This window comes from Triticum urartu, chromosome 7A (assembly GCF_056163025.1).
Source record: "Triticum urartu cultivar PI428250 chromosome 7A, HENAU_Tu73, whole genome shotgun sequence".
NCBI classification, from domain to species: domain Eukaryota; kingdom Viridiplantae; phylum Streptophyta; class Magnoliopsida; order Poales; family Poaceae; genus Triticum; species Triticum urartu.
Window position 1 is genome coordinate 82,365,088 of NC_141879.1, and position 9,609 is coordinate 82,374,696.

Genomic DNA, 9,609 nt, shown 5'->3' on the forward strand with positions numbered 1-9,609 from the left:
GACCGCCCACCTCGCCGTAAAGGCAAGAACAACGCATGTCACGATTACCCAGACAACCTGCAAAGGGACTTGGACAATAGAGTAGGAAACGCAAGACCGATCTACAGATCGCGAAAGCATGCTTCGACACACGACGATGGCTACCTATTCGGACGTGTCAAACCTCGCCACGCCCGATCCTAAAACCGCAAAGGGACTCTTTCGGAGTTACGTCACAGTGTGGACCAACATAGAGGCGCCGCACACCCGCTTTGTTTCACTGATGAAGTAATGGATCATGAATTCCCCGAAGGATTCAAACCTGTCAATATTGAATCATACGACGGGACAACCGATCCCGCGGTATGGATAGAAGAATTCATCCTCCACATCCACATGGCCCGTGGGGATGACCTCCACGTCATTAAATACCTCCCACTAAATCTAAAAGGGCCAGCTCGGTACTGGTTAAACAGCCTGCCTGAAAAATCCATAGGCAGCTGGGAGGGCTTGGAAGAGGCCTTCCTCGATAACTTCCGAGGAACACATGCCCGGCCACCGAATGCCGATGACCTAAGTCACATTGTCCAACAGCCCGGAGAATCAGCCAGGGAGCTCTGGACTCGGTTCTTAGTCAAAAAGAACCAAATCGTCGACTGTCCGGACGCGAAAGCACTTGCGGTATTCAGACACAGCGTCCGGGACGAATGGCTTGCATGCCACCTTGGCCAAGAAGGACCTAAATCCATAACAGCCCTCACTGCTCGGATGACCCGCTTTTGCGCGGGAGAAGACAGCTGGCTCGCTCGTATAAGCAATAGCGCCAGCAACCAGGGCACCTCCGAAATCCGAGACGGCAACGGCAAGCCACGAGGAAGCAAAAACAACAGTCGCAATGACAATGAAAGATCAGGCGACACAACGGTCAACGCCGGATTCAGCAACCCCATGCCCGGTCAGCAGAAGAAGCCATTTAAGGCGAATCGAGACGAACCATCCAACCTGGACAGGATATTGGACCGACCCCGCCAGATTCATGGCCACCCCGATAAACCAGCTAATCATACCAACAGAAACTGCCGGGTCTTTAAACAGGCCGGCAAGTTCAACGCCGAACACAGGGGGAGGAGGCCGCCAAGTGACAGGGATGACGGAAAGGTTCACCAACAAAACACCGGGGGTCAGAAGCAGTCTCCACCCGAGGATCAACTACTCCTAGAACGGAAATAGCAACCCGGCTTCCACCGCCCACTCCGTACACCTACAAAGTTTGTACGGCGCATACATCATTACGCACTCAAGATACCATGGGCATTGGCGGAAGCACAATACGGACAAGCCTGCAAGCACTCCAGTAACTTTTTTTATCATTTATTTTCTTTTTACTTCTTCCTTCGCCATCTTTTAAAAACAGGTGACGAACAGGATAAACATCGGAAACTGGCTCTATCGGAGTCCGGATCCGTACACTCACCTAAGGGGCTATTTCCATCAAGGATTCCCCCCACCAAGGACTGGCGACGCAGACGTGCGACAGGAGGTCCAAAATAACTTTTTGTAGACCACTCTCTATTTTTCGAGCCTGTACTATGCTTGTTTCTCCGCCTCCAATCCCGAGCATGTCAAATAGCCTGCAGGTACTCTTGGGAGTACGTACTCCCGCTTCTCATATACCACATAGATGAATCTTTTATACCACTTATTATTTTTAATATACTTCATTAGTAATATTAGATACCCCAAAATGAGTTCCATGAAAAAATTCATGTGAATCTACATATTTTTAAAAGTTTACGTATATACTGATGTATTTGTACATGAAAAAGGTATATTACAAAAAGTACATCGCAGATCATATTTTTTCAACAAAACTCGTAGTGGGGTATCTTAGAATATTTAATGAAGTATATTGAGAATAATAAAGAGGTATAATTAATGCGTATATGAGGTATATTGAGAATGAGAGTGTACCTGCAGGGGTATATTGAAAAAATATACTTCATTAGTAATATTAGATACCCCAAAATTAGTAATATTAGATGGTCTGAACTCTCAAATTTGTTGAAATTGAACTGATGGTGTTGATTCAGGAGAATCCATCTCTCCCTCTCTCTTTGTGAATCAGTGATGTTTCCATGTTTCAGAGATACACACATGTGCTTGCTTGATGTAACCCCAAAACAGGGAAAAATTGCGTACTTGCATAGTTAAAGTGATAAAAACTTCTATTGTGTATATTTGCATAGTTCAAAATGATAATAAAAAACATGAGTTCATTATATGAAAAAAGCAGCAGTTGGTGCTCCGACCAAATGATTGTGGTTTTCTGGAAAAAATTGGGCAAAATGTTTGCAACCCACACTGCTCCCTTGCGCATGCATGTTTTCTCTCTCTAGTAACTAGCATGTTTGGTGAAATGTGTGGTCCTACTACTACTAACAGAGAAGGAAAATCACCACTAAACCACGTTATTGAGATAGAAGTGAAACCAATTTAGTAAACTTGGGAACCCATAGTGTGTTGCCACCCATTTCTTTTATAAGATGGTCTTCCTAGAAGGTCAATTTGAAATAACCGAGAAGGTCAAAAAACCTAGAAGTTCAAAGGTAAAAACCTAAAAATTGTTTGCTTATTTAAAACCATATTTTTCTCTAAGAAGTTCAAAGTAAAATAAGAGACAAGTTCAAAGGTTAAAAAAAACTTAGATGTTTTATTGTTACTAAATAATAAAATGAAGAAGTTGAAATTAAAAAAAGGAATTAAAAGAATCAACCATGAAGATCAAAAATAAAAAAAAGTCAAAATCATGTTTATTTCAAAATCAAAAACAAAAACTTTACTCAAAAAAATATGAAGTTTATATTTAAATAACACAGAAGTTCAAAGTATATTAAAACCTAGGATTTAGAAGTTCAAAAAACAAAAAACAATGCCATTTTGGCATGTTTCCCCAATACTAAAGATAAAAACCAAGAAGTTCAATTCTAAAAAATGAAGTAGTTCAATTCGTATTAAAAAAATCAGTTTTTTGTTGTTACTAAATAATAAAACCAAGAAGTTCAATTTTTAAAAGCAGAGCAATTTGATATTTATTTGAAAACTCAATTTTTTCCGGTTACTAAAGAGTAAGACCAATAAGTTCTATTCGAAATAATGAAGAAGTTCTATTAAAATAACCTAGAAGTTCAAAATTTAACAAAGGAGCTCGATGTCTATCAAAAAGTAGGATTTTTTCCGTTACTAAAAGAAAATAAAACCAGGAAGTCCAAATTAAAAAGATGGAGAAGTTCGATGATTATAGAAAACTCAGATTTCCCTCGTTATTAAAGAATGGAAAACAAGAAGTTCAAAAATTAAATAACAAGAAGTTCAACTTTTTTAAAAAATAGAGCGCTTCAAAATTTCATAAAAAAGATTAAGAAAAAACCAGGAAGTCCATATTAAAAAGATGGGGAAGTTCGATGATTATAGAAAAAACTCGGATTTTCCTCGTTGTTAAAGAATGGAAACAAGAAGTTCAAAAATAAAAAAAGAAGTTCAACTTTTAAAAATAGAGCGCTTCAAAATTTCATAAAAATGGTTAAGAAATAAAACCAAGAAGTCCATATTAAAAAGATGGAGAAGTTCGATGATTATAGAAAAACTCAGATTTTCCTCGTTACTAAAGAATGAAACCAAGAAGTTCAAAAAAAACAAGAAGTTCAACTTTTAAAAATAGAGCGCTTCAAAATTCATAAAAAAGGATTAAGAAAATTAGATTAAAAATTCATAAAAAAACTCAGATATTTTCACGTAACCGAGAGAAGTTCGGGTTGATAACTGGCAAAAGTTCACGTACTACACGGGTGTGCATTTGTATTAAAAAGAATAAAAGAAGGAAAGGCTAATTTTTTTTTGTTATAAGTTCAAGTCCTTGGTCGGAGAAAGTTAAAAAAAATATTGTTTGAGACGTTTGTACAAAAGGAATATCATTTGTGTAACACTGATGGATGAGAAATTATAAACGAAAATACGTCACAGAAGTTCAACGTGAAAACAGCAGGAAGTTCAACTACTACGCTGAATGAATTTCAGATGAAAAACTTTTAAAATCATCACGAGTATGAAAAAACGATCAACACGGGAAAGTTATGTGTTTACAGCAGCTTTCCACTGGTATATCACTTGCTCAATTCCGGTGAGTGGATGGAGACCTATGAGAAAAAAAATCGCGTGAAAAACAGAGTGAAGTTCAGGTACACGCGCCGAGAAGTTCAGGTTCTTCACGCGGTGCATTTTTGAAGAATCTGTTTCGTGATAAAGGCAGAACGTATGATCCCACCGTTTTCGAAATTACTTGAAAACGGCTAGGAATCAAAGAAAATCATCAACATGAAAAAGTTTCTCATTTTCCGTAGCTTTTCAGCGGTATATTATTTGCCCCATTCCGATAAAGATTGTAGAAATTATGGCGAAAATACGTTTTTCTCCATTTTCAAAACTGACTTAAAACCGTAAAGAATTGGGAGAAACAATACATACCAAAAAGTTTCGCATTTGTTCAAGCTTTCCAACGCCATATCATTTGTTGCATTCAGACAAACGGTTAAAAAATTAGCTTGAAAATACGAACTCGGTAGGACTTGGACCATTTTCTAAATTACTCTTAAACCATTCAAAATTAGAAAAAAAAAACTTTCAAGATGAAAAAGTAGCGCATTTTCATAAGCTTTCAACGCCGTATCATATGCCTCCATTGGATTAGCCGTTTAGAAATAACATCGAAAAAACAAACTCAGCTGTTCGGTTTATGAAATTTTACGTTTTTTCAAATTACTCTTTAACCATAGGGAATTAGAGAAAACTTTCAACATGTGGAAGGAGCAGTTTTGCAGCGGCTTTCCAACGCCATATTATATGCCTCATTCCGATAAACGGTTTAGAAATGCGATCGAAAATACGATTCCCGTTTTTTGTGCGAAGAAAAAACGGTTTTCAAAACTGCTCTTAAACCACTTATATTTTGCCAAAAATTTAAGTTGGGTCATGATATTGGTGTCCATAGCTTTCCAACGGTATATCACAAGCCCCATTTGGGCAATGTTGGCGGAAGTTCAACCTAGTTCACAGGAAGTTTAAAGTACTACTAGCGGGGCAGGTCAGGTTGTGATCAGAATATTATTCTGATCCCGTGATCAGAATAGTGTTTATGTATATATATATATATATATATATATATATATATATATATATCATAAGTAATCATTGGCATATCGCTCAGTTCCCATTAAACAATATCCAAACTAACCACCCGCACTGTTTCCCCAACAAATATGGCTCCTACGATTATTTCACAGAAATATCTTGGCACAACCTGGCAGGGGCTGCGTGTGGGAACAAATGAGTTGCCAGTACAAATCCAAACAGCTCTATATCATAATTCGGCGTCGCAAATTTGGCCTTATATGCATCAACTCCGAATCATTGTCTTGGGTCAATAGTTGGGTTGCCCGGCTCCTGTGCTTGCTACCCTACGTTCCGCTCTATCGGCTAGGGTAGTAAAGGGAGAACTACGGCGATTGTTCCCTGGTCTAAATCGGACGAGCACCTCAGTAGAGAAAGCCGAAAACTGACTGTCATGATGCGGCGTGAGCTGGTCAACCACTTGACGACTTCTTGGAATCTTTAGCGATTCTCCGTGTCACACGAGGGATCCTTTTCAGATCAAATATGTAAGGCACCATATGCCGCATACATACCAGGGGCTATATCGTAGCCCATAATAAAACTCCTATGGCTAAGTGAAAGCGTTAAGGCCCTATGGATAAAGAGTGATTAAATGCCTTTTCGAACACCCCCGTACTTCCTACGAGGGAGCTGAAGCCGACGACTGAAAAACTTTCAGATTATATCAAAACGGCCGCACAGGAGGAATTCAAGCTTTAAAGCAAAACATAAATAGATTAACTATAAAATTGTCTTTTACAATTTTCATACACCTCACTCGAACATTATGTCTTTCGAGCACTGACCCTCTATAAAGCGGGCGGCCTCTAGGACGTCTTCAAAATAATGTTCCGGTTCCGGGCGGTCCTTGCCTTTGGGCGGACTCTTCGTCGCAACATCGATGGCCTTCATCTTCCCCCAGAATGTTTTGACTCGGGCAAAAGCCATTCACGCACCCTCAATGCACGGTGATCGCTTCACAGCATCAATACGCGACACCGCATCAACAAGCCTCTGCACCAAACCGAAATAGCTATTCGGAACAGGCTCGGTTGGCCACAACCGGATTATGACATCCTTCATGGCAGCGCCGGATATCCTATGAAGTTCGGACCATTGGGACATCTGTTCATTGAGCAACAGAGGACGCTTTGATGCGCCAAACTGTGACCAAAAAAGCTTCTCCGTTGCATATTCATTTCGCGCTTGGTAATACTGCGCCGCATCGGTAGAACTCTTCGGCAAGTCCAAGAACTTGTCCGGAGAGCTCCATACTTGGTTAAGCTGGGCGTACTTCGGGTCATCGAACTTAGTTTGCAGCAGAAAGGGCTTTCCAGCCGCAACCTCCCTCGCCTGTCGAACCTCCTCACGGGCTGCTCTGAATTCCGACCGCACTGCTCTAGCCTCTTGTAAGGCCTTTTCCAGATCAGCCGTTAAGGCTTTACTATCCTTCTTCAAAAACTCACAGCGGCCGGTAGCATTCTCCAGTTCGAGCGTCATAGTGGATATCTTCTCCTTATCTTGGCGTCGTGCAGCTTGTTCGGCTTTTAATTCAGCCGACGTCTTTCCGGCAACATCATTACTACGACGGGCTTGCTCCTTGGCCTAGGCCAGCTCCGCTCGAAGAACTTCAACGGCGGCAGCACCATCTGCAGCCATGCATATTCCAGCATCTAAATCTCAGCATCATGCTTATACCACAAAAATGTATGAGGATTGACCCGAATACATACCTTGCGACTCATCAATACGCATATTGATTAAAGCAAGATCATCCCCTGCCACATCAAGCTTCCGCTGCAAATCGGCAATTTCCATCGTTCGGGAAGCGGCCAAGGGAGAAGCAGCCCGTGTTCAAAGTTGATCAGGTTAGTCCTCAAACGATCCTTTTCGATCCTCCGTTTTGCTTCCCAACGAAAGCCAACCCGAGTATTAGGGGCTACTACCTATACACAGGCGCATCTTTACAAGCCTTTTGACTCAAGCTCCGCCGCTGCTTAGAAGCATGTGCACGAAGACTTCCTGCCCGTCATCAACAAGTTCAAGCCAGCTCCGATAGGGGAGAGGCGACAACGACGCATCGGCGGCTCGATCTGACGGCGGTAGTGGTTGTTCGGTGATCCCAATCTCATGTACCTGTTTATTATGTTTAAAATGCTTTATACTTTTGATGAACTTTTATAATACATCAACAAGACACAGGATACAGGGACAGTGTTATCCACGGTAACCACGTCACGTATCTGCCCTAACATGCATACATATTGACTACCAAATTTCATCGTAAAACCAAAAGAGAACCAGCATAATTATGGGTGCTATGTCGTGCAGGTTATTTTTGATGTTACAAGCAAGCTCGCCATAGCTACAACCTCGAAGCTATGTTTTTCGAGGTTGAGCTTCGCATGCTATCTTCCCTGCATCGTTGATGCCAAACACAAAACATCTATAGCGGGCTCACAGACGAGAGCCGTGCGGCGCCTCGAACCCCAGGCTCACCGCCGTCAGCGGCTTCAGCAGGCTCTCCGGGCCGGCCTCGATCACCTCCAGCAGCCGCGGCCACAGCCTCGTGCCGCCCACGAACCACGACCCGTCCCCGCTCGGGCAGGGCACCGCCATCATCGACGCCGAGCCCAGCCGACCGTGCCGCAGCCACGGCGACACCATCCTCGGCTTCCCGAACCCCAGGTCCCCGTCGATGGCGAACGGGAGCATCCCGGAGATCACCAGCCCCGGGCTGCCCAGGCCGAGGTTCACCGCCTCCGTCCATTTCCCGCCGTCCTTGTACGCCGTTTTGTTCACCTCCACCCAGTCCACCAGCTCCTGGAACCTGTCCCTGCTCATCACTGACGCCATGGCCGCGCCCGCGGCGGCCGCCACCTCGTGCAGCGGCGCGCGCAGCAGCTCCGCCACGCTCGCCTCGCGGGATGTGTAGGTGACCACGTTCCCCATGTACATGTCCAGCGCGCCCTCCGACGGCTCGATGCACCTCCGGCCTTCGAGGATCCACGCCATGCGACAGTTGGGTTCGGAGTCGCCGACGGCCCGCGCCAGGAGCTTCCAGACGTGCGCGCACAGCGCCACGAAGCGCGAGGTGCGGCGGCCGCCCCCCGGGGACGCCGCCTTCTGGAGCCCGGCGAGGTCGGCCGCGTCGATGCGGTACACGCGCCGCTCCATGGCCGCGGCCAGGAGGGGGTTGATCATGGTCTCTGGCGTGAACCTATCGAACTCGGCGTCCAGCGACGAGCTGTACCGCGGCGGCGACCGCGGGACGAGCAGGGACGACCGGTCGAGCAGCGGCCCGCGGGACAGTCCCCCGCCGGTGCGGGCCATCTCCGCGAGGCTGTTGAGCAGCACGATGAGCGCCCGGCCGTCGGCGAGCAGGTGGTTGGTGCCGACGGTCAACGAGTACCCCCGCACGCGAACCGGACCATCTACAGAGACAGCGAGAGCCCCGCGTCGAACGGGATCTGGATCATCCCGAGCGAGCCGTCGAAGCGCGCAAAGTCGACGGCGGCGAGGCGGACCCCGGCAGCGTCGGCGACGACAAGCTCGGCGCCGGCGTTGGAGCAGGCGACCTCGGGGACGTTGGTGTCCGGATGGCGCATGTTAGACTAAGTATATATTAGATATACGTGTTGTAACACAATTTGTATTTGTACGGTTCCCTCTTATAAATATATGACAGCCGCCACCAAGGGTATCGAGCATTGTTCCAAACCCTAATTTGTTTAACATGGTATCAGACGACACGTTTGATTCATGCCGCGCTTCCGCCTCCTCTGCTGCCGCCGCCGCCGCGTCGGCCTCCTCTGCCGTCCCGCCTCCCTCGACCCTGGCAACGGACTCGCCCTTCATGGCGTCCACACCGCTCGCCTGGGCTCGGTAGGCGGCCTCGGACTCGCGCCCGACGGCGCCGTCCCGATCTCCCGCACTCGATCCATCTGCATCGGCTCGGTCTCCCGCGCCCTCCTACGGCGCCCCGATCGTCGCCCCGGTGCACTACGGCGCTGCCCCAGGCCAATCCCGCGACGCACCGCCGGCTACTGGTCTCTACGGCGCTGCCTCGGGCGATTCCCGCGATGCGCCGCTGGCTTCTGGCGCTGGTCCCTACGGCGCGTTCCCGGGCCAATCCCGCGATGCACCGCTGGCTTCTGGCCCCTATGGCGCTCCTCCACAGCAACCCTACGGTGCTTCCGTTCCGCACCCATACGGCGCTCAGGGCCTCTACGGTGCCCCTATCCGGCAGCCCTACGGCGGGGTATACCCTGCGCCGTACGTCGCTCCCTCCTCGACGCTATATGCGATGTCGCCCGTCGTACCCAGTGAGGCACTGCATGGCGCGCCCTACGGAGCTCCTGGGTCACACACCGCGCCACCTCTGCAGTCCTACAGCGTGCCCTCTGTGCAGCCCTACGGTCATCA

At 46.6% G+C, this 9,609-nt stretch overlaps 1 protein-coding gene across 1 annotated transcript; it reads right to left on the minus strand.

Moving 5' to 3' along the window:
* Nucleotides 1–7,398: 7,398 nt before the first annotated feature.
* On the minus strand, nucleotides 7,399–8,618 carry LOC125524500 (coniferyl alcohol acyltransferase-like). Its single transcript, XM_087535356.1, has one exon. The coding sequence runs from the start codon at nucleotides 8,515–8,517 to the stop codon at nucleotides 7,642–7,644; it is 876 nt and encodes a 291-aa protein (XP_087391482.1). The 5' UTR covers nucleotides 8,518–8,618; the 3' UTR covers nucleotides 7,399–7,641.
* Between the last annotated feature and the right edge of the window lie 991 nt (nucleotides 8,619–9,609).